Source organism: Trachypithecus francoisi, unplaced genomic scaffold (genome assembly GCF_009764315.1).
Source record: "Trachypithecus francoisi isolate TF-2019V2 unplaced genomic scaffold, Tfra_2.0 Lachesis_group21, whole genome shotgun sequence".
In the NCBI taxonomy this organism is placed as follows: domain Eukaryota; kingdom Metazoa; phylum Chordata; class Mammalia; order Primates; family Cercopithecidae; genus Trachypithecus; species Trachypithecus francoisi.
Window position 1 is genome coordinate 54,616,955 of NW_022681467.1, and position 25,149 is coordinate 54,642,103.

Sequence of the window (25,149 nt, forward strand, 5' to 3'; positions counted from 1 at the left end):
GGTCCATCCACTCATCCACTGGTCCATCCAGCAAGAACCTGAGACCTGCTCTGTCCTAAGTATATGAGAGAGTTCTGCCCTTCGGGGTTTAGTCTGGTGAGGGAGACAGGCCCTAAGACAGTGAGCCCACAACTCCCCGCTGCAGTAAAGCCATGAAGGCAGGGCCAGCTGCAGCCAGAGGAGTCACAGTGGGGACAACTGGTTCCACGCAGGAGTTGGGGTGCCACGTTTCCAGCATGACCCCCAAGCAGCCACCATGAGTCAGAAGCAACCCAGGCCCGTCAGACACTGCGCACTTGCTTCGAGGACTCCAGCAAGCAGAGCTGGGCTCTGTGGAGAATAAATGAAAGAGAAACATCCACCACTCTTTCTACACAAGTTTATTAGGCACCTGCTGGGTATCACGTGTGGAGACAAGCTGGACAACGTAACAATCCGCAAGGCAGCTACGGCCTTGCCCTGGAGCTCCCAGTCTAGCAGGGGTGGAAAACAGATAAGTCCCCCAGCAGAAGTCCCAGACCCAGCATGCTGTGAGGTCGGGGAAGGGGGAGGCCTTCCCGAGGAGGCAGCAGTGAGGGTGGAGAGAGCGTCCGGAAGGGGAGCGGGCACCGGGGTGGGTAGCACCGCATCCTGCAGGTGCTTGTGGCTGAGGCTGGGAGGTAGGTGAAAATCCCGACAGTGGGGACCCATGGGAAACCGTGGCAGAGGCGCGGCACGGCGAGGTTACCATTCCCCAGTGCCTGGCTGCTCCAGGGGACCCAGCAGGTGACATGACAGGGGCCCCTCTTGTATCGGCTGTCCTGTCTCCACTCCTGGCACACCGCTGTGGCTGCAGCACTCTTCAGAGCCCTTCAGGAGAGCCTCCACCCAACCCTCTGAATTAGGCACAACAGGATTGAGGGGGGGCCCTCCGGAAGGGTCCTTTCTCCTCACCTCCCACATGAGGCTGGGCCCAATTTCACCATTTTACTCAGGATCTCCCCTCCTCAACCCTCCCAGCCCTGGCCCATCTCAGTGGCCTGTGGTGGACCCCAGACCCACAGACACAGGTTCTCTCTGCATAAGGGCTCACGTGGTCCCCAGCCAAGGTCCCTACAGCACTTTCCATGGAGCCCTCTTCCCAAACATGCACATCAAACTCGCCTCTCAGCCACCCCGCCTCCATCTCAGCTTCAAGGCGGCCTTGGCAGCAGGCTTGGGGCGCCATGGAACAGTTCACCACGTTTCTGCCCTGGCCCCACGTGCTGCCGGCTAGCCTTGCCATTCATCTTCTGAAGGCTATTCTCTGATGGCTCTGTTGGCCACCTTGATCTGAGTGGCAGGTCTGTGCTAACAGTGTTTTGTGTGGGGCCCCGGGAGAAGAGTCCATGAACCACTGCCTAACTCAAGTGGTGCTGCGGTGAAGCACCCCTGCCTGGTTCTGAACAGACGCAGCACATCAAAGGGGAGCCGCAGCTCACTCCTGAGCAAAGCAGCAGGCTAGTTCCTCACAGTCAAGGAAAACCACTGGGAGAACCACCCTGCTTCTGCTGAAGACCTGAGCTGCTTCTCCGGGGTCCCCCAGTGCTCACAGGCCTCTAGCATCAGGTCCATGTGGCTGATTCTGGAGATCTTTAGGAGGATGGAACTGGCTGATGAGAACTGTCAGTGTGAGTCTGTCTGGCCACTCTCCTGGGAACATTCACTGAGACATAAAGAAGATATGAAATAGCTGGAAAATTAGGAACCCAGCTAGGGCTGGAAGGATAGTCTTTGAGGATCATTCTGTGAGTGCGGCGGGAGAAGGAACAATGGTGAGGGCTCAGGCTGGCTCTCCCTAGGGGCCTCCTCAGGAGGAAGAAGACCACAAATCTAACCAGCCTAGCAGCCCCAGATACACAGAGCACATGTGGATAAAGCTGTGGCTGCCTGCATTCCACGGGATCATCTTGTATGCAGCAGTAAGAAGGGTCTGTTCTATGACGGCTCTGCTGCCTTTTTTTTTTAACAGCAGCTGGTTTGGAGTCTCCCATGTATTGCCTGAGGTGGTTTGGTTGTAACCAGCTACCAAAAATCCTTTCATTTGAGGTGCCTGTTGGGTGGTGCGGGGGCCACCAAGAATGAATTAAGCCACTTTTAAAGAAGCCCAGTGGTGAATCCACAGTATGCTCTGTCTGACAGGGTGCATCTGAGAGGGCCTGCAGGGCCTTTGTTCAAAACTAGATACGCCCCAACTCCAATTCTAATGGACATGTGCGGAAAATGTGATACAGAAACCTGCAGAGCAGCCAAGTCCCAGTGGACGTCAGAGATCAGCTCTTACTTCCACAAGGATCTTGTTCACCAAACTCTCTGCTTATCAAACCTTTTTCCTGCAGAGGGTAAAGGTTAATTCCCATCTAGAAGAGGCTGAAGTACCATGGTTTTCAACCCAGGAACGTGGCACCAATGAGGCGGAGTTCTGGAGAGGCACAAATGCAGAAGGTTCCAGGGACCCTTGGAAGCAGACAGGGACCCTTGGGAGCAGACAGGTTTGGGATAAAAAGAAAGAGAAAAACAGGGCAAAGGATTAATAATAGAAACGAAACCAGGTGCACACACACTCACCTGCGGCGTGATATCCCATGGCCACACTCCAACTTGCTATCTTGCTTCCAACAGCCAGAACAGCCATCAGTGGAACTTACTTTTATGGGCAATCTTTAGGCTGTTGTTTATTGTTGATTTAAGAGAGAAGCAGTTATGGTTTTGAAAACATGGCCCTTTTTCTGATGGGGGAGAGCAGGTTTCAATGAAATGGGTGTGGAGTCCCAATCTCCAAGGCCTTTCTGATCTGAGACAAGACATCTGCCAGAGTCGACTTCTTCAGGGCCCTCAAGAACAGAGTGCTTAGATAAGCCTTTTCTGAAGCCCTCTGGCTGGCCAGAGAAAGGAGGCAGGGCTATGGTGCTCCACTAATCCTGTAGGGCCAGGGCAAGGAATGGGAACCCAAGCAGAAACCCGGCAACCGACCAGGATTGTTTCCATCATGAAACAACAGAACAGGTGAACCCACCTACCTCTGGTCCCAACCGTTGTCAAAAACAAAACACCGGGACCCACACAGGTGACCACAACCTCAGTGTGAGGCAGAACAGCTGGGACCCAGACTCAGGTCCAACAGGTGCCCAGGGCAAAGGGGTCCTCGCACCCCCAGCCCAGGTGACCCGCCCAGAAAAGGGGTGCTGAAGGCTTGTCCGTACCTGTCACTGCAGCTGTGTCATCTAGTGGGGAGGGCTTTGGCATCTGTGCCCCACCAGAGCCCCCAGGTCCTCAATCACCAGAGTTCAGATGCCTGCTCCAATGGGGGCACCAGGAATGGCAAAGAGATGTCTTCATGGTGTTGCCACGGTGAGCGCCAGCCACCCATGCACCTGACCTGGTGTTTTTGTCATGGAACTAGAGATGTGACCTTGGGTGCTCACCACTGAGCCAGACAGGTGAGGCTCATTTTTCACCTATAAAGAAATATAAATGGGAAAACCCACAAAGCCCAGCCTCCTGGCCCAGCTGCCAAGATGACGCTGCGCCAAGCCCTCCAGAAGCACTAGGTGGACGAAAGGAGGGAGGCACCAGAAGCACCAGAGCCGTACATGACACCTGGACACCTACCCCAGGGAGCTCTCCAAGGGTGCCCCACCTAAAGCCTAAGGAACCAGCTCTGACTATAGGCTGAGTCCCAAAGGGCCAAGGAAGATTCCAGAAGCACTAGTGAACCTCCTCTACACTGCCAAGCAAGAGGCCTCAGAGAAAGGCAGCCTCTCCCAGACAGACCCTGTATTAATCCGTTTTCACGCTGCTGATAAAAACATACCTGAGACTGGGCAATTTACAAAAGAAAGAGGTTTAATGGACTTACAGTTCCGCATGGCTGGGGAAGCCCCACAATCATGGTGGAAAGCAAGGAGGAGCAAGTCCCATCTTACGTGGATGGCAGCAGGCAAAGAGAGAGCGAGCTTGTGCAGGGAAACTCCCGTTTTTTCAAACCATCAGATCTCATGAGACTCGCTATCACGAGAACAGCATAGGAAAGACCCACCCCCATACTTCAATCACCTCCCACCAGGTTCCTCCTACGACACGTGGGAATTGTGGGAGTTACAATTCAAGATGAAATTTGGGTGGGGACACAGAGCCAAACCCTATCAGATACCCTTCAGTGAACAGACCCCAGCTACCCAGTGTGGGACAGCTCAGCTCCTGCTCTCCCGGCTCTCCTCTTGCCACGAGAATCCCATCTCCTAGTCGGGGAGACCTGCAGGCCAGCAAGGCCCTGGTCAGAAGCCTCAGGGCCTCCCACTGCACTTGGAATCAGACCCCAGTGCCACGGCCACAGGCTGCCCTTACGGTGTTGCCTCCTCAGCTACCCCAGCTCCTTCCCCTGCCCCTGCTCACTTCCTGCAGCCAGACTGGTTTCCTGCTTCCCTACAGCTCATGGCCAGCTCTTTCCCACCTCAGGGCCTTTCCACTGGCTGTCCCCTCTGTCCAGTGGGCTCTTTCCCCAGCTCCTGTGACTTGGCAGGCTCCCGACTCACCAGAGCATCACCTCGGACCCCGCCATCAGCTCCATCATTTTCCAGGCAGCATTTGAGGACAGTTTGAAAGGCAACCTCTGGAGCCTGACTAACCACTGGAGTTCAAATCCAGACTCCACGACTTTCCTGCTGTGTGGCCTGACTAACCACTGGAGTTCAAATCCAGACTCCACGACTTTCCTGCTGTGTGGCCTTGGGCAAACCATTTGACCAGTGTGTGCCTCAGTTTCCCCACAAGCTTGCTAGGAAGAGTAAATGAATGCATTTCTCTAATGCCTAGAACATGGTAGGCACCATAAATCAGGAAGGGCTTCTCTGTGCCAAGAAGCCTGAGCATGGGGCAGGCTGTGCGAGCACGGCTAACCACAGTGTCCCTTGGAAGCCCACAGGAGGAGACTCTCACTTCTTCAGAAGATGAGGGGATCTTCTGAGCCTTCAGGTACATGGCCCTGAAGGAGTTAAGGCCTAGCTGTGGTCACAACTGCCATGGATTCTTCTCTGAGGCCTGGATGAGCAAGAGAGAACTCTGACCCACCAAGGAAAAGGAGGGAATTCTGAATACGAATAGGGATTAACTCAGGGGCCACATGAGGCCCACAAGAGCCCCAGTAGAAACTCCCCTCCTCCCTCACCTCCTCCTCTCTTGAATCCCTTGTGCTGAAAAGCAAGGCCCAGGTTTCAGAGCAGCCTGGGCCTCCTCCAGCTTTCCTAAGTCATCCCTATCCTGACAAGAATGAGGGAGGCCAAGGGACGCACAGATGTTGGGTGGCCACGGTAGCTGCCCTAGCCATGTTGTGTTTCTGCTCAGCTCACTGCGGGGCCCACCAAGAGGAAAGCAGGCAGCCATGATGGCTCCCCAGGCCTGGCCACTCAGTGCTCATCCATCAGCCCAGGTCGCCCAGACCAATGTCACAGCAAAGGCAAGGAGGCCCCGGCCAGAACTCAGTTGCTGGGTCCCTGCCCAATTCTGATGATGACCCTTGTTTCTTATAAGATAATAATAGCTCCACTTTACTGCAGGGAGAGCAAGTGCAAATGCCTACGGAGGCCAGGCCCCACTCATAGATGAGTGACAGGCACAGGTGGTGGCAGGCACGGGGGTGTGTGTGCTGCTGGCCGACAGGGGGCGGTCGCCCCCCAGCTACGGTTGTCCATGGACAGGAAGAGGCAGGCCCCAGAAAACTAGAGGCCAGGAGAAGAAGTCAAATGGCCAAAGGCTTCTGTAAAATCTGCTGACACCTAACTCTTGGTGGTCATCGTCATTTATCTTTAGAAGAACTCCTATGTGGCTGAAACGCATCGTGTCTCTGGGAGAGAACAGGCCTGGAGAGCAGCTTCCGGCTTCATCACACAGTGGAGGCTGGCCACCCATTAATTTGTACTATTAGTAATGGTGGCGATCATTTAGGGACACTTTTCTGAGTGTCAGGTGCTGCTTGTTCTTACTTAATCCTCTCCTGGCCCCTTCCCTGAAGTCAGGAAACTGCCTTGGCAGATAAATAAGTAGCCCCAAGGCCCCAGGGTGGAAAGTGGGGTGCTAAGGTTAGCGCTCACATCTCTCTGATGCCAGAACAGGGCCCTGACCCACCAGCTCTGCTCCCTGTGCATTCCCCTGAGCTAGGGCTGGGCTCTGACCTGGCTCCTCTGGCCCTGTCCTTGGTGCTTTCACACAGTTCTGTCCGCCCCTGGCTCCAGCACCTGCACTCTTGCCTGCCTGCCACCCCGGCGCCTACCGCTTTCTCATATGATCCTTCCTGCTCCCTCTTCACGGGCACTTCCCAGGCTGGCTTCTTCCCAGGCCCTCATCCTACTCAGCTCTCCTGGCCATATCTAGCCACGGCAATGCAGTGGCCTCCAAATCCCCCTGCCCTCCATCCTGTTGCCAACTGAGCTTCCATTTGGCCTGTGACATTTAAAAATATCTGTCCAGCCTTGGCATATAGAACCCAATACCCCCAGCTGTTTAAATACCACTGCCTCATTTTCGGCCCCCATGCCCATGTGCGTCCAATAAAAGCGTAAACTGACCCTGAACATGGGGCCACTGGAACCCTCTATTCCAATCATGCCATTCTTAATTTGGCTCCTCTGTCAAATGGGTCGTCAGTGCGAGCCAATTCCTGCCCCTACAAGGAGAAGGCTGGCAGGGGCTTGGGGGGCTCTGGAGCAGCAGGTCAAGGTGTGGCCCTCTGTATGCCTGTGACGGGTGCACATGTCTGGAGCATGGGGTGATGTCCGCCACAGCTGTCCTCCTTCCCTCTCTGTCTCCCGACCCCAGTGGGCCCCACGGCCTTGCTATTAATACAGTGCAAAGAGGCCCAGCAGCTGGCCGGGGCCAGGTCTTTCCACATGGATGGTGACAACTGCCATCACCCTGGATGTGGGTTCTGCATGTTCCCAATGTGCCTTCTGTCAGGAGGGCAGAGCTGCAGTTCACTGGGGCACCGTCTGAGGAAAATGTCCACTCTGACTTGGCAATGGGGGAAATCACCAACAATCAACTTGGGAGTCTTGAAAGGGGGCTCAAAAGATGGGTGGTCGCTTCAGAACCCTCCCAGCGCTCACAGGAACCAGGCTCTGCTCCCCTAACCATGCCATCAGCCTGCATTTGCATGGAGGCCCTAGGCCACGGCTGCTTCTCTCATCATCGATATGTGGCTCCAGCAAAATGCCCAGGACAAATGTGCAGCCAAGTACACACCTATGCAGTGAGGAAATCCCCCCCAGGGAGATACAAAGAAAGGCTTCATTTTCCTGACACGCTGTCTTTGGGGAGGAAGAGGTCGGCTTCAACATATCCTAAAAGAACCCAGGAAGAACGAACTGTTAGGATCAGAGCCACAAATCCAGAACAGAAGAACCCACTCTACTGTCCAAAACTGCCAGGGGTGAAACACTATGATTTCTGGGATTTGCTGTGAAGGGCTCCAGAAGAAAAGGTGTAGTGACAGAGGAAACCAGAGCAGCAGAAGCTGACGGGCAGCGCAGCTGCGCTGGCCTCCTCTCTGCTTTGGTGTGCTTGAAAATTTCCGTAACAACAAGGTTAAAAATACACAAGTGAAAAATTGTTCAACAAATATTTACTGAGGGTCTAATATGTGCTAAGAACTCTTCTGAATTTGTATAGAAAGAAGAAAGGTGAGCAAAGTCCCACCACGCTGGTCAGCAACAGCTCAGCCTCAAAACAATCTCCTTTTACCATAGCACAGCAGGCCCACCATTCCCCAAATGCTCTGGGCTGGTTTCAGCTGTCCATGCCACTGACCCATGGAGGTAGTCAGAATATGCACTTTTAAAAGTTAGTATTTAAAAATATTGTCATTCAACCCCTGTAACCCTATGCAGCCCAACCCAAGAAAGAACACAGCCAGGAACTTCATCTAGCAGAATGTCCTTCTCCCACTCCTTGTGGTAGCCCCTGCCAGAAGAAACCAAATGCAGAAGCTGAGTTTATCAAATGCTCGCTGTAAACATTCTATCACATATGCATTACTTGGTTTTGCCTGCTTTTGAACTTGACGAAGAGAGCATTGTACTTTCTGGCATCCTATCAAGAACAGAGAGCACAATGGGAGAACAGACCCAGCTCCCCACACCCAATCCCTAGAAAAGCCGGGAGTGAGAACAGAGGTGAGTGGATGGGTTCTGTGAGAGGCCTTCTGGCTGGAACGCTGCTTCAGCGCATGCCAGCAGGAAGTGAGAAGCACCCGGGCTCATCTCACTGGGGTTTGGGACACAGTTCTACCGACTGTTTCTTGGCTGCATCTGCAAACATAAACATGTGAAGTGGGAGCAAATGTCATGGTAAAGGCAGATCAAGACAACTCCATCTGTTGACTTATTATTAGACGACAAATGTCATGGGAAGAAAATGTGCCCCAAGTAATTTAGCCCTGTTGAAACTCAACAGGCTCCCGCTGGAAGGAATAAGAATTCTTCCTACCACTTCTCAGCTAAGAGGCACCTGACCAGATACTGGGAGCAAAAAATCATTTGTCCCCTTTAGTGGGAAATCTTTGTGTCATACAAGACCATCCCTCACCATCTCTCCTACAGTCCAGACGGGCATTTCTCAGGTCAATGAAGAGACTGGGTGGATGGGGGACAGGATCAAGGAGGTGCTCAGGGCTGTGCCTGGAGGGGCATCGGCCATGCTGCCATTTTCAGAGCATGCACTTGTCTTCATGAGTGTTTTTAAAATACTTAACCAGAAGCCAGTGATACTGGTAATCTTTCAATAGCAGTTGCATAATTTTCCTTTAAAAAAATGTATTTACATAAAGAAATAGCTGACTTAGAGAGAACGGTGAAGTGCAGTTTCAGTATAGGAATATGGCAAAAACTGAAGGTGGTGTGAAAATAATTGAAGTCTGAGCAAAAATGACCTCGATATTCCTAAGGGACTGTACTTTTTGTTCTAATTTCTAAGGTACTTTGGCACTTAGATGGGTTTAACTGTAGTCTCTGCCAACAAAAGCCACTCATAACCCTAGGCCAGCAACCCCCAGTCTGAATGGACCCCTACCCTGTTCAAGGCCCAGAGCTGTGGGGCATCCTAGCCCTGCTAGAAGAGGCTGCATTGCTCCTGGCATGGGCGAGAGGGTAGTGTGGAAGCCCAGAGTCCCTGCCACTGCTGCTGCTGCATAAAGCCACGACAACTGGTGGCCACAGGCCTCGTTCCTCCCAATCCGCAGCCCCTGGAAAGTTCTCTGAGAGTGCTCCATTTTCTTTCTCCTGAGCTTGTCCTTTTGCTTACCTTTAGACGATAACTTCAGCAAGAAAGAGATGAGCAAATGTCACTTTCATGTAGATAGTTCACCCAACTGCATAAGTGCTCTCAATGGGAGAACTTTCAGCACACTGAAGTCTACTGAAAAATAGTGGGAGAAGGGAAGTTACTTCTCTTTTAAAAGTGCTAATAATAATAACATTAATAGTAATTATTTTTATAGTTATGTGAATGAGCATATACATTTTTTTTGCAGTGTTGTCATACTACTATTAACAACATGGATGCTGGCATGACGGGAGTGCTGGGGGGCCCAGTCAGCCTGCTCTGCCCCTGTCATCCCAGCATCCCCTTGGTTAGCACTGCCTTTCATGCTTAAAAATGTCCCAGTTGTATGACAAATTTTATGGTAACCCTAGTTATACACCATGACTAACTCATCTATGCCTACAATGAGTGGGCAGGGGGAGGGTTCGGGGGCCAAGGGGAACAGGGACCTGAATTTCAAAGGCTGGAGAGCATTCTTTAAATTGTGGCCATTCCCGGCTTAAACTGTTTAGATCCTGGATTAGCAGAAGGGATCTGGGTTTAAAATGATCAGATGGTGAGGGAGAGATGCATGGTTTATATTCAATCAGGGAGAGATGCATGGTTTATAATCAGGGAGAGATGCATAGTTTATAATCGGGGCACCATTAAGAGTTCTCCAAAGGCAGTTTGAGCTGTTACTTCTTTCTTTTCTTTCTTTTTTGAGACAGAGTCTCACTCTGCCGCCCAGGCTGGAGTGTAGTGGCATGATCCTGGCTCCTGGATTCAAGCAATTCTCCTGCCTCAGCCTCCTGAGTAGCTGGGATTATAGGCGCGTGCCACCATGCCTGGCTTTTTTTTTTTTTTTTTTTTGTATTTGTAGTACAGATGGGGTTTCATTATGTTGCCAGGCTGGTCTTGAACTCCTGACCTCAAGTGATCTGCCCACCTCGGCCTCCCAAAGTGCTGGGATTACAGGCATGAGCCACCGCACCTGGCTGAACTATGTTATTTCTAAAACAGCTCAGTCACCTTCCTGAAAGACTAAACAAAACTGGACACATACCCTGGGATACACTTGGCCTCTCTTTTCTAACATCTTTTAGTTAGGTTTTCCCTAGTCCTTTCCTTGTGGCAATTTTCTGAGATATATTTCTCTGAAGTTCAACTTCTTTTCTTGACAGTCTAGAGAAAATATTGATGAAGCCAAGGTCTTGGGCCTCAGAAACCCAGTCCCACAAGCAGAGCAGGAAAACAGCTCCAAGACCTCTCTCCTAACTCACAGAGGGCCTGGGGATGCTACAGGTCTTACTGTTTCCTCTACCAGAAAGAAGAGGGCATGGGAGACAAATACTCAGGCACTGCTGGTGGGGACACACTGGTGGCCTCGTAGAGAAGTGCCATGTAGCCAAGGCTCTGTGTTGGCCTGTGAGCAGCAACTCCACTGCTTGATATCACCTCCAGAGAAACACTTGTGACATTTACATGGAGGTGTGTACCACGACATGGTCGGCAGTACAATTTCTAATAGGGACAAAGTGGCAATAGTTGAATGCACGTCGACAGGGATGTGACTGCTGACTGTCTTTATTCAGCCCAGACAATGAGGTGATGGTGAAACAGAACAAGGCAGATCCTACAGGAACCAACAGGAAAGGGTCTCCAAGATATACAGATACATGAAAAGGCTGCAATGTGAAGCCCAATGAAACACATGAAAAACTGTGTTTGAAAACACAGTTATGTTTGTGTTTTTAAATATGACATCCTGTATGGAAACCCATCATTTGTGAGGTTAGTAACCTCTGGGGGATTTGAGAGGTGGTGTATGAAAACTGTGACTGGTACAGGGTCATCAAAGCAGACATTAGCCTTAGCTTTATCTAATATTTTAAAACGATTAGATAATACATGTAATTCATATAATTGCATGTGCAGTTAAACATTAAAGTTAAGAAGTCATGGCTGGGAGAAGCTGCTGATATGTTATCAGTTTCACAGTGTAGACATCTTGAAAAAGGATCTTGAGAAAAACGAACTTGCCTTTCTTGTACCTTAATGCTCCGATTTTAGGGGCCAGTTTTAAGTAATAACTGGTGCTTTTGGAACAACCAACAGAAAAAGAGAGTGCCACCAAGTCATACTGGCTTTAGCCTTGGCCAAACTCTTCCTGGCTGCCATGTGACTGTGCCAGGCTGATCATTAAAGACATGGTATAGTCTATTTCTACCTTCCAAACTACTTCTAGCCAACTCTTGCTTTGCTCTTTCTTTAATAAGGAGCTGGAGGAATGTCAGTTCTAAAGTGATCAAGAAAAGAATGTGAAGCTGTTCATTTGGTTGTTGACAAAAAATAGATCTGATATCAAGGGGGCTGACATCTGAGCCCTTGGCTCATGTTCCACCTCCACAAGAAGATTCTCTGCCTGCTGTAGTACACAATTGAGAGACAGAACTAGGACTAGAAAAATTCAGTCTAAGAGTGGTTTTACCACTAACCAGCAGGTCCCACCTCCCTCTCTAAGCCTCAGTTTCCTTACTTGTGAAATAAAAGGGCTGAGACTCGATCTCTCCAGTGCCTTCCAGCTCCAGGATGACTCCTGTTGATAATGACTTTGGTTGGAAACTCAATTTGGAGTGTTCCTCTCTTGTCTCCCACTTAGCACTAGACTTTTTCTGCTATGACAGCCTCTCCACTGTGCCCAAGACCTAGAACATCTTTCTACCTGTCTGATACCTTGTCACGTGCAGCCCAAAGGCAAACTTGCTCTCAACAGACCAAAGGCAGAACTCCTGGCCCCACCACCGCACTCAACATGGCAGAACTCCTGGCCCCACCACCCCACTCAACATGGCAGAACTCCTGGCCCCACCACCCTACTCAACATGGCGGAACTCCTGGCCCCACCACCCCACTCAACATGGCGGAACTCCTGGCCCCACCACCCTACTCAACATGGCGGAACTCCTGGCCCCACCACCCCACTCAACATGGCGGAACTCCTGGCCCCACCACCCTACTCAACGTGGCGGAACTCCTGGCCCTACCACCCCACTCAACATAGAGTAACTCCTGGCCCCACCACCCCACTCAACTTGGCAGAACTCCTGGCCCCAACACCCCACTCAACGTGGCGGAACTCCTGGCCCCACCACTCCACTCAACTTGGCAGAACTCTTGGCCCCACCACCCCACTCAACATGGCAGAACTCATGACCTCCTGCCACCTCACACCTGGGCCTCTTTTCCTGCTTCTCTAGCTTGGTGAAAAGTACTAGCTTCCATCTAGTTCCACCTGGGTGTCATCCTGACACAGCCAATTCCCCACATCCATGTTATCATCAAGCCTTGTAAGTCATTCTCCTAAATAACTCTAAAAGCCACTCTCACTATCCTCAGCTTTATGTATTTCTAAAAGCAGCCACCTCCCTAGACCCAGCTACTATCAACTCTAGCTTCCTCTCAAATTCCATCCCACTACTCTGTAGCCAGAGAGGTCTTTAAAATAGACTTGATTTCAGTCCCTCATGGCCATCAGGACAAAGGCTTCCCATTGTTTATGGCTGTTCAAGACAACAGAAAGACTGCAGTTTGACCTGCTGGGCCCAGAAACCCCTGCCCACCCCTCCAGATTCATCTCTGTCCTCCAGCTCTGCTGACCTGTGAGTTTCCCTAACAGGCTTAGCTTCTTTCCGCCAGAGGGCTGGCGAATACACTATTCCTCAGCTTGGAACTGCACCACCCTCTGGCTACTCCTCAACTTGGAACTGCACCACTCCCCTGCTGCCAGATGCTCACCCTTCAGTTCTCAGCTCAAATGTGCACGTATCACTTTTTCAGTAAAGTATTCCCTGCTTTGCCCAAATCCAGGGCGGCCTCTTCTGCTGTATACTTGGGGGAAAAAAAAACCAAAAGAACATGTTTCTTTTCCAGTGTCCTTAGCTCAGATTGTAATGAGACCCTCCTTAGCACGATGACTCATTATTTCCAGATCCCCCTCACTGCATGCATTCACCATCGTATTCCCGGTGCCTCGCAGAGTACAGGACCTAGAGTGGGCACTCAGTGCAGTTGTGCAGACCAAACTCTACAGCTTCTAAGGCTTTCCATTAAGAAGCCACTAAAAGAGAACTGGAAAGTGAAATTTAAAAAAATCCAACTTGACTGCCAACTCCAACTTTATTTTAGGCTCTTTCTGCATGTCTGGGCTCCTCAAAATCCTGCCCCCTCATTCTCTCACCTCTTGGCCATTACCACCACTATACCACCACCAGCACCGCTACACTACCATCACAACCACCATCACCACTAGCATCACCACCACCACCACCACCACCATCACCACCACAGCCACATCATCATCACCACCACCACCACACCACCATCATAACCACCACCACCACCACCATCACCACTACCATCACCACCACCACTATACCACCATCACCACCACCATCACCATCATCACCACCACCATCATCACCACCACCATCATCACCACCACTACACCACCATCAAAACCACCACCACCATCACCACTACCATCACCACCACCACTATACCACCATCACCACAACCACCACCACCATCACCACCACTATCATCACCACCACCACCATCACCACTACCATCACCACCACCACTACACCACCATCACCACCACCATCACCACCACCACCACCACCATCATCACCACAGCCACATCATCATCACCATCACCACCACTACACCACCATCAAAACCACTACACCACCATCAAAACCACCACCACCACCACCATCACCACTACCATCACCACTACCATCACCACCACCACTATACCACCATCGCCACCACCATCATCACCACCACCACCATCATCATCACCACCACCATCATCATCACCACCACCACCATAATCACCACTACACCACCATCATCACCACTACCATCACCAGCACTGCTACACCACCATCACCACTACCATCACCACCACCACTATACCACCATCACCACCACCACCATCATCACCACCACCATAATCACCACTACACCACCATCATAACCACCACCACCATCACTACTACCATCACCATCACTGCTACACCACCATCACCACCACCATCACCACCACCATCATCACCACAGCCACATCATCATCACCATCACCACCACCATCACCATCATCACCACAGCCACATCATCATCACCATCACCACCACTACACCACCATCAAAACCACCACCACCATCACCACTACCATCACCACCACCATAACCAGCACCATCACCACCATCAGCCATAGTCACTGGTCAACTAGCAAGCAGAAGGAGGCAAGATTTATATCCAGGCCTGTGTGGTCCCAAATTTGGCTTTGGTTTCTCATCTCCAAACTTTCTGTTGAGCCCTCTCATAAGATACCATCTATTTTCCCTTTGAAGCCCACCTAAATACTGTCAGAGAAGAGACAGAGAAAAATCCCTTTAAAAACAGATATAAAATGAGGGTGCCCCCATTTCACCCTTCTCTCTCCTACACACTTTCAGAGGACACTGCAAGGCATAGACGAAGGATGAAGAAGTCAGAGAAAGCCGAAATAAGTAATAAAAACATCCATCTAACTGGCACTACTAACTAGAAGAACCCAAAAGAATAAACTAAAAATGATTTTAAAATATAAAAAGAAGTCCAGATTTACCAAATATCACAACTGTAAAACCCAAACGACACCGCATTGGAGGTTCCTAGATTTTGAGATTTTAGACCAAAATCTCCGCCACTGTGCCCGGCCAGACCACGCTAATATTTCAACAGAAATGTGTGACACTCACATCAAGTTGCCAGCTGTTTTGCTTTTTTTTTTTTTTTTTAATCTGCTAGATAAAGTCACTGAAAACTAAATAAAAGCAAAATCTAAAAAACAACATCAGCGGGCACGGTGGCTCACACCTGTTATCCCAGCACTTTGGGAGGCCGAGGAGGGCAGAACATGAGACCAGGAAATGGAAACCATCCTGGCTAACACGGTGAAACCCCATCTCTACTAAAAATACAAAAACAAAATCAGCCGGGTGCGGTGGTGGGCACCCATAGTCCCAGTTACTCGGGAGGCTGAGGCAGGAGAACGGCTAGAACCTGGGAGGCGGAGCTTGCAGTGAGCCGAGACTGCGCCACTGCACTCCAGCCTGGGCCATAGAGTGAGACTCTGTCTCAAAAAAAAAAAAAAAAAAAAAATCTAAAATCTTTTGGGGAGGGTACAATTCAAGCAGCTTTATGTATTCATTCATTCATTTACTATAAGCATTTCTGATTTATTTATTTTCAAAGATTCTAAAATCTTAAAGCAAATCAAAAACCCTAATTACCATCTACAATCCTTCTAGAAAGAAATGACATCAAAATTCTAAAAGGCAGGAGCTTATGTAGCCTCAAAATCAAGAATCAAAATCAAAAGTCCCTGCTCAGGATAAATTTGGCTTGATGGAAGCTCCACTACAACATCTTTCATTTTCTCATCTCACTGCAGACTGGCATTTGGGAACCGCTGACTTAGTTCAACTCTTTCCCTGATGAGGGAGTCTCTTCTACCAAATCCTTCGGGAACCTTCTCTGAGTGTTTGCTTGAGTAGGCTGCTGGTTGCCTCATAAACCAACCAATTCTGAAACTGGCAGAAGATGAGAAAAACATACAAAAATCAATACCATTTCTATAAATACACAATAAGCAGCCTGAAAATATAATGAAAAAAAAAGAGAGCCCACTCACAATGAAACAAACACATCAAATACTTGGGAAATATATGATATATATGAACATATTAAACTCACATAGGACATATTAAAATCACATGAAGAAAATACAAATCCTTAACAAGAGAAATAGTGACCTGAACAGATTGAGAGGCCATACTTCCAGCTTAAGACTAAATGCAGAAAAGATGACAATATTTCCCAACTTAATTTATAAATTGAATGCAATTCCAGTCAAAATATCACCAAGGTCATTTATAAAACTTGATAAAAATGGTTCTCAAATTCATATAGAAAAATAAACGGACAAAACATCAGAGAATGCTGAGATACTATGCAGTAAGAAGGCACTTGCCCCTTAAAACAACGATTGTTAAGGCTATAGAGCAGTCACGCTAAGACACTGGGAAGATGCCACAATTTCACTAACTGAGCAGGAATGAAACCGCTAGCAATTAAAACTGCAGAACCCACAGAAGGCCACAACACTCCAAGGATAGAGAGATGTCTTACAAAACTCTCTTATCTCACTTGTGGACAGGAAGCTTTTGTTTTTGTTTTTGTAACTAACTGAGCAAGGTCAGAAATTTACAAAGTGACAAGATGAAGATTTCCTGACAGCCTAAAACAAGCCTCTCCCTAAGTATTTTCCAAGGTTCATCTCAAACCCCACACAGCACCTCATTCCTAGAATGCTTATGGTCAAAAGCACACTCTGGCAGTTAATTAAATTCCCGTTGTGCTCTAATTGTGAGTGTGAGTGTGTGAGACAGGCTGGTGGCTACAACTCCTGTCCCAGAGGCTCTTTTGCCAGGGTCCCTGCACCATCTCCACCAGGTGCCCAGGCACTCAGGAGGCACTGCTGGACTTCTTGCTGGGTCATTGTCTTCCTAAATACACAGATTATTGCTTAAGGGCAAGAATCTCCTCCACTTAAGTCAAATCTCACATGCCTCAATGCCTTTTCTTTTTATATGTGGCTCCTTACATGCCAGAAACTAAATCTGCCATTTGGAAAACCGAAAAGTCTTCTCTTGCTCCTCTTCCCTCCCCCATCTGTGAAGAGCTGGGAGAGAAGTGATGGCTGCTTCCTGAGGGAACTTCTAGACCAATAAAGAGAAGGACTCCCAATTTATGATAACTTTTAGCCAAAACAACGGATGGGGAAGAGGGGGTCCAGAAGTAATCACCAGCCTCCAGTGCGTTCTCATTTCTGACGTTGAGAGGCCCTTCCTTCAGTCTCCTGGCTCCCCACATTTTATCATGCACAATGTATGTCAGTCAAGGGCCCTATTAGGAATCCTATCATCCTAGCAGTGGAGGTGACCTTGTAGACCAACCTATCCAACACCTCCGGGTTCTCATACACAAGGAAGGAAGGAGTAGAAAGAAAACCCTGACGTGGAAACCAAGTACCCACCGCAAGGAAGCCAAGGATGCACCCTGCTAGGGCACTGATCTGATGATCAACCCATCCAGATCAACCACACACACCTGACTGAGACCTAAGGGGACCACACATCCTAACACCAGCAAGAGGCAGGACCTGACCTTCACTGGACTGTCTTTTGGAAAAATGAAGCCAAGCGAATATAACAAACAAATATCTTAGAATTCTCTTTAACGCAAAGCAGTGCTACAGTGAATGACGCCACTTTCTCCCCAGTTATCAGGATGGACTGATTACAATGCTCAGATTCATTTGCCTGAAGATAATTGCCTCAATTCTCCACTTCACTTTGCACATATAGAAATAGTCCCAATCTACTGAAGCCTCAGTGACTAGACATGTAAAATTGGTCTAATCATATTTTGAAGAGCTCGGGCTGCAAGGATTTCTATGAGCGTCTACCTAAACCGTGACACCACTAAGGGTTTCTCCCCTCTGGGCTCAAGGCGTGCTGGCTCCCTCCCTCCCAAAAGTCTGATGGGGTGAGTCAGATCCTCAGCAGATGAGATGAAAACAGCTTTGAGGCTCTCTGTCAGGGCTAGGGGCTGGGGGAAAGACAGGATGTCCAGGAGAGCTGGACAAAAGACAAAGCCATGAGCCAAGAGCTTTCCTGACAGTTGAGTGGGCCTTTGCAATCAGCAGTGTTTTCATCCACAGCTCACTGGCTGCATGGCTGCTGGTGGGCAGGGCAGAGGTGGACATCTGGGGCCAGAACCATGTGGACTGGGGGTATCCTGGGACAATGATGTTTCAGCTGGCTGCAGGAAAGAACCAGACAAGCTCAGTGTAAGTCCGGCTGGGCAGACAGTAGGAGCTCAGGATGAAGCAAGGCAGGGTGTCAGAGTCCAGAGGCTGACCCCGGGAACACGAGAATGCCAAGCTCCAGGGCCACGGCAGAGAAATGAGACACCATATCCAAGAGGGCCTGGACCCCTCTTGGGTACTGATGCTTTGCCTGAGCAAGGGGGCTTCTAGATGTTTCCCGTTGCATCAGGAGTCTAGAAATTGCTCCTCCTGTGGCAGAGGGAGAGAGAGGGAGATAGGCATTGTATCAGTAGGAGAAGCTCAACAGAGCACGAAGTGAAGAGAAAGTAAGGGAGCTCCTGGGAAGACAGCTCCAAGCAATCTCTATGCAGACAACGAAGGCTCCTTTCTGATCCTATTCCCTTTAAAAATGAATAGCACAAATACAGTATTGTAATCCCAACAATGGCCTGGACAGAAACCAGCCATGTCAAAAAGGTGATTATTTCCCTCTATTGTTTGCTTTTAGCTCTAGATGGCATTAACCCCAAATCTCAAAATCAGGAGCTTGAGGTTTTCACCATTTCTACTGGTGAGAGCCAATTGATATCAGTGCAGTCTGAATAACAGCAAAATAGCACCCTAGAGAACTGAGACAAATGCTTTGGCATTGTACCTTAGACCCCTATGGGGAACAGGCGGGAGGGGCCAATACCAAATTCTCAGTGGGTTTGAGCCTTACTGGCTGATTGCCACAGTGAGGGGTGGGGAGCACTTCAAACTCCCTGAATTCATTTCTATCCAAAGGAAAGTGTGAAAAGCTCTTCATCTCCAAAAATAGTCCTTTGCAATGATTGTCCAAAAAATATCTTCAAGAGTGATTATACCCGCTCACCAGGCAGAGCAGAACTGATCCATTATCTTGAGTTTTATCTTGGAAAATGCGTTGATGTCTATGGAACCCCTGACAATAGCCTGCAAGCCTTCTGAGAACCCATGATTCATCTGTCTCCCCCAGGGCCACTAGCACATGGCTTTGCACATGACAGACACATGGTTAGAAACAGGTGGATTGAAAACAATTCTCATGGGCTTTTAAACATCAAAAGAAAATCTCAAAGTCAGACTAGGTAAAGACTCATCTCTTTCTGAAAACCACCAGATGAACTGTACCTCTGATTCTAACCAGTTACTCAACTTCCCTCCCTGTCTATCTGAGCTGGAATGTATTACTCTATACCTGTCAGCAATCTGGTTTTAATATTTGGAGGCACTTCACACCAATGTGTGTGTTGTTGGATGGCAGGAATTGCTCATCCTCAATTACTTCGATCTCCCCACAATGCCCGGAATAGTGTCTGGATCATAGAAGTGGCTCAATTCATGATTGCTAAATAGCGAATTTCATTTGTAATTTCCGAGACAGCTCCAGGAGAGGAGGCAAAGAGGACCAATGTAATCAACAGATGGACTTGACTAATTTCTTTGCTTCAACAAGTGGTGAGTTGTGGAGCAAAGAGCCTCCACGCCCTGCCTTGGTGAGGAAAGCTGCTCCACAGGCCGCTGGGTCCATCACACACATCTGTTTGCCCTGTCCTAAAACTGCCACCCCAACATTCCTTCCTGTCACTGAGCCACTTGCACTTTCAATGCTTCCAAAATAGTAAAAAGTAGGGGGGAAGGATTGTGTCCATCGGTAGAGCCCCCAAACTCTTCCCCCATAACCTACAGAGGCCTTCAATGGAATCAGAGGCTAACCTGATAAGACTGTGGTGGGCACCAAGTTCCAACCCCACTCCCTCACGCACACCATGGAAAAACATCTCCAGTGTGTGGTCACCTGTCCTTTGACTTCACATTGCTTCTGACAAGGCGCCAGCTTTCTGACAGCCCACTCCACGTCAGGTTCTTTGGGTTACGCTGAAGGCTTTCTGCTACAACTACCACCAATAGGTTCTAATTTTGCCCTCCACAGCCACATACAATAAATCTTAAGGTCTCTTCCACATGAAAATCCTTTAAGGAGCTAAAGACAATATTCTTCACAATTTATCCAAATTAGAAGTTTACTGTATGATACTGTCGTGAGCTGGGAACAGGGCTTTCCTGTCCAACTGGTTTAGGAGCCTCCCTCCAGCAGAGTCCCGGAAGTGATATATGCCGACACTTTACTGGCAGACAGAGAGAGCCCCCTGTTCCTTAGCCCGGTAACAACAGAGGTCGTTCATCACCCACTTGCTCCTTTTTGAAATTCACTCTGCAGCAAGCACTTTTTAAAGTCATGCACGTAATGCATTTTAAAGAGCATCTTCTGTACAGCTCCATTTGCTCAACCTCGGCACTAAGTGTGAGATGGAATGGCATTTCAGTGCAGTCCCCCGCTCCTTCCTCCCAGAGCCTGTAGTGAATGTACACTGAGATGTATTTGTAACTAAACAGGACTGGGGCTCAAAAATGCAGTGTTTTGTTAAATGTTTGTTTGCTGATTAAAATGTATCTTGCAAAGAAAGTGCATTGCTAATGCAGAATCTAGTCCAAAAGTATGTATTATGTAATGTACATTTTTTAATAATGCAGGCAATCTCGGTGTATCTATATTAGTGAATCAGCTCTGGGCTGCTATCTCCTTTATAGGCATAAAGCACTCCATCTGAAGAATGAAGTACTTTCTTATGTACACTGAAGAATCATAATCCACCTTGTTGCTGACAGCTGACATTAGTTTCCATTCAAAGGACATTTACTAGTACCCATATATTCCTGATTTTTCCTCCAACGTGCCCTGAAATCAGCTTGAATAATATCTTTCTGTTTCATATGCTGTCCGTGGAGCTGTGCTAATTAGAAGAAATAAAGTAGGTGGGTCAGCGTAGGCAGACCCTCTAGAAACATGCCCCATTAGTCAGGACTGAGAGGCAGAGATCAGGATTTGACATACACAGCTCTCAATGCCCCTGTAGAGTGTCCCATGATAATATCCACACAGCCATGCAGGCACCTGTGATAATAAAACCCTTGCAGTTCCTCAGGAAACGTGGTAGAGCAGGGCACAACTGGAACATAGACATTTGTCCTTTTGTGGGGTTTGACAAATCAGTCCCACGTTATTAGACCAATCTCCCAGGTTCAAGCAATTCTTGTGACTCAGACACCCGAGTAGCTGGAACTATAGGCGTGCGCCAACACGCCTGGCTAATTTTTGCATTTTTAGTAGAGACAGGGTTTCACCATGTTGGTCAGGCTGCTCTCGAATTCCTGGCCTCAAGTGATCCAACTGCCTCAGGCTCCCAAAGTGCTGGGATTATAGGTGAGAGCCACCAGGCCCAGCCCAATCACTATTTTAAGGCTACAAACTAACACAGAGTGCAAGATGCAAGCTACAGACACAGCCAAGATGCAGACAGGAAAACCTCGACACATCCAAAGCAGTTGCTGGTCTCTCACTGGGGTATGAACTCTGCACTTGGTGGCTTTAATGCGGGTGTGGTGTTGAAGGTGTGAGGTTAAGTTCCATCATGGTGAGAATGGCTGTGGGTACCTGACTGACTCTTCACACACCAGGCAGAAGTACCAGTACCAGGAGGGCCTGGTGGGCCACCCAGTGGTGGAGCCTCTTTTTTGAAGATTCCCCATACTGACTCAAGGAGGAGGAAAGGACTACAACCTGTGACATGTGTCCTAAGTGAAACAACCTTCCTGATACTCCCATGGATTCCAGGACGATGGCTTTGCTCTGAGTTGTTTCGCCTTTGGACTTGTCACTATGGCCAAAAGGGCACTCCATAATCATCACGGAGGGCCAGACTGAGGACACGCACACCCCAAAAGCAGCAGCCAGGTTAGCTCCCACTGCAGGGATTTCCTCCTGTAGGCTGTCATTTGATTTTCTAGGGCCAAGAAACAGCAGCACTATTGACTCCAAGTCTACAGCCTTGCAGAGTTCAACAACACGATCTAGTGGTGTCTGGCCGCCCCCTAGCCCTGAGCCAATCATTTTCTCACGTGGAATTCAAACTGGATTAAACAATGTTGGTGGGTACAGAGGGATTTGGACTGATTCAATCTCCTGATTAACAGCAAATTAATCCCAAATATCCTTTCCTTAATACAATACTTTTGTTGTTGTTGTTCACTACTCTACCTTCAGCATCTAAAACACAGCTTGGCACATGCAAGGCACCCAATGAGTATTGCTCAAAGAGATACCTTTGTTAAAAGCCTATCTAGGAAACAGCTGTAAGGGGCCTCCAGGGAGGATTCCGTGTCACCCTGAACTGCCCCGCTGGACAGAAATGGTCGTGTGTACTGAGAACGCAGGAAACGCTTCCCTTTACCCATGCTCTCAGCTCCAGTCTGAGTTCCAGCACCACCTTCTCAGCTCAGTCGAGCTCAGGGCAGTCCTCAGATGGGCTTGCAGACTTGCAAACTACTGCCTCAACCATGGGGGCCCTTGTTGAAGAAGATGAGGTAATTAGCCAATTCAGACTGTTTGAGCACGTATTTTTTGGAAACTTCTCTAATTACAGTCACTGTAACAGATCTGCTAAAGGTAGTTTCATGATTAAGGACCACCTGAAGTTACCATCCTCAAACTATTAAGTCATTGGAAAATACTGGGGGCTTAATACTCGTGTACAGACCCTCTTTCTCCTGAATATTTGCTATTTGGGGTTCTGGGTTTTTAGCTGCACCCAGGCTGTGTTTATTTCACCAATAACTGGGGAAACTGGGGAGGGGCACGACCCCACAGAAGCCTGCGCCCACCTGCCCAAGTACTGGACCTGGGCTAACTTGCCGCTTGCTCCTTGCCACCCGCCAGGCCCCCCGCCCATTGCTTCGCCCAAATCCTTTCAAACAAGGTTCCCTCCTGCCACCTGCCGGCCCACTAGGGTCTGCGCCACAGGCTCGGCGCCACCGCGCAGCTCGCGGGGAGGTGGCCCCCACCTCCTTACTGCACATGCCCGGCAGAAGTCCGGGCGCGCAACTTCGCAGAACCTCACTGCCCGTCCCTCCTCGCCTCAGTCTCCTCTGTCCTCTGCCAGGCAAGAGGACCGGCGGAAGCACCTCTCTCGAGTCTTAGGCTGCGGAATCTAAGACTCAGCGAGAGGAGCCCAGGAGGAGACAGACCTTTCCCCTCTTTTCCCATCCCTTCTTCTTGCTCAAAGAGGCAAGCAAGGCGCGGAGCTGTAGAAAGTTCTGAAGTGGTCAGGAAGGTAGGTGCTTCCCTTTTTCTCCTCACAAGGAGGTGAGGCTGGGACCTCTGGGCCAGCTTCTCACCTCATTGGGTGTACCTTTCCCGGTTCCAGCAGCCAATGCGCTTTGGAGCCGCTCTCTGCAGAGCCAGAGGGCAGGTCGGCTTCTTGGTGTGCGCCTAAGAGGATGGATCGGAGGTCCCGGGCTCAGCAGTGGCGCCGAGCTCGCCATAATTACAACGACCTGTGCCCGCCCATAGGCCGCCGCGCAGCCACCGCGCTCCTCTGGCTCTCCTGCTCCATCGCGCTCCTCCGCGCCCTTGCCACCTCCAACGCCCGTGCCACCTCCAACGCCCGTGCCCAGCAGCGCCGGAGCTTCCTGAACGCCCACCACCGCTCCAGCCCTCAGGTATTCCCTGAGCCCCCCGAATCGGAATCTGACCACGAGCACGAGGAGGCAGACCCTGAGCTGTCCCTTCCCGAGTGCCTAGAGTACGAGGAAGAGTTCGACTACGAGACCGAGAGCGAGACCGAGTCCGAAATCGAGTCCGAGACCGACTTCGAGACCGAGCCTGAGACCGCCCCCACCACTGAGCCCGAGACCGAGCCGGAAGACGAGCGCGGCCCTGTGGTGCCCAAGCACTCCACCTTCGGCCAGTCCCTCACCGACAGCCAGTCTCTCACCCAGCGTCTGCACGCTCTCAAGTTGCGAAGCCCCGACGCCTCCCCAAGTCGCGCGCCACCCAGCACTCAGGAGCCCCAGAGCCCCAGGGAGGGGGAGGAGCTCAAGCCCGAGGACAAAGATCCAAGGGACCCCGAAGAGTCTGAGGAGCCCAAGGAGAAGAAGCAGCGGCGTCGCTGCAAGCCTAAGAAGCCCACCCGCCGTGACGCGTCCCCGGAGTCCCCTTCCAAAAAGGGACCCATCCCCATCCGGCGTCACTAATGGAGGACGCCGTCCAGATTCTCCTTGTTTTCATGGATTCAGGTTAGTTGCCCACCGCTAAACTGGGAAGCCTGAGGGCGGTGTGGGAGCGGCGGGCGGAAAGAAGGTGAGAAGGAAAGGCAGGTCAGGGGTGAGTCGGAAGAGAGGAGGCTCAGTTGGCCAGCCCAGGGCCGGGGATCAGGGTGAGGCAGCGAGGGCTCCCCCAAACTTTCCAGGATGCCAGGGGCGCCCTGGTGGCCAAAGGTTTGTTGGACGGCGGGGCGCACACCGTGCGTCCCGCTGGAGACAACCTGAGGTCTCTCGGAGCTGGTGCCCCGGCTGCGCGACTGAATCCCGAACGCACCCCAGATTTGGAGCTGCACACCCAAACGGCATTGGTAAGTCACTTGTTTTGCGCGCCTCTCTTCCTCCTAGAAAGACTAGTCTCAAACAAGTTGGCCTTCTCAGGTGCCCAAAATGTGGTTCGGAGGTGCGCGCCAACTTTCACGATGTGAGAGCTGCCGCGCTGTAGAGACGCTGCTGCGATGTGTGGAAAGTAATCAGAATGGGATTGGGGGAGAACTCTGGAGACTGACCACCGGGAGGGAAGTCACGCGCGCGCGGCGCCTAAGCAGCTCAGAGCCGGGAGCCCAGGTCCCAGAGCTGCCAGTGAAGCCGCGGGACCTCCGCGCCAGTGCCCCCCGCTGCCGCGCGCCAGTCTTGGCCGCCACAGCCCGCCTCCCGGCGCTTGCCGGGACAGAGACCGCCTCAAAGAGCGTGCGCACCTGCCCGCGCGCGCCGGA

General features: G+C 50.2%; 1 protein-coding gene and 2 long non-coding RNA genes across 3 annotated transcripts in view; 1 reads left to right on the forward strand and 2 right to left on the reverse strand.

Annotated features, from left to right (window-relative positions):
• Positions 1-362: 362 nt before the first annotated feature.
• On the reverse strand, positions 363-3,847 carry LOC117068996. Its single transcript, XR_004431335.1, has 2 exons — positions 3,222-3,847; positions 363-2,495 (listed from the first exon to the last, which is right to left on the reverse strand). It is a non-coding gene; the product is annotated as an uncharacterized LOC117068996 (long non-coding RNA).
• Positions 3,848-4,697: 850 nt separating this feature from the next.
• The window catches only part of LOC117068998, a 29,958-nt gene continuing 9,506 nt past the window's right edge, over positions 4,698-25,149 (reverse strand). Inside the window, exons 2-3 of the long non-coding RNA XR_004431336.1 lie at positions 9,310-9,420; positions 4,698-7,352 (exon numbers count right to left, since the gene is read on the reverse strand). This is a non-coding gene — a long non-coding RNA (uncharacterized LOC117068998). The remainder of the gene's footprint in view (positions 7,353-9,309; positions 9,421-25,149) is intronic.
• Positions 23,355-24,427, forward strand: LOC117068997 (neuroendocrine secretory protein 55). Its single transcript, XM_033186890.1, has 2 exons — positions 23,355-23,445; positions 23,539-24,427. Exon 2 carries the CDS (start codon positions 23,612-23,614, stop codon positions 24,365-24,367), a length of 756 nt encoding a protein of 251 aa, XP_033042781.1. The 5' UTR covers positions 23,355-23,445; positions 23,539-23,611; the 3' UTR covers positions 24,368-24,427.

Bases quoted from the DNA above. Each gene is read 5' to 3' on its own strand.
- LOC117068997 (XM_033186890.1), top strand. From the start codon at position 23,612: ATGGATCGGAGGTCCCGGGCTCAGCAGTGGCGCCGAGCTCGCCATAAT.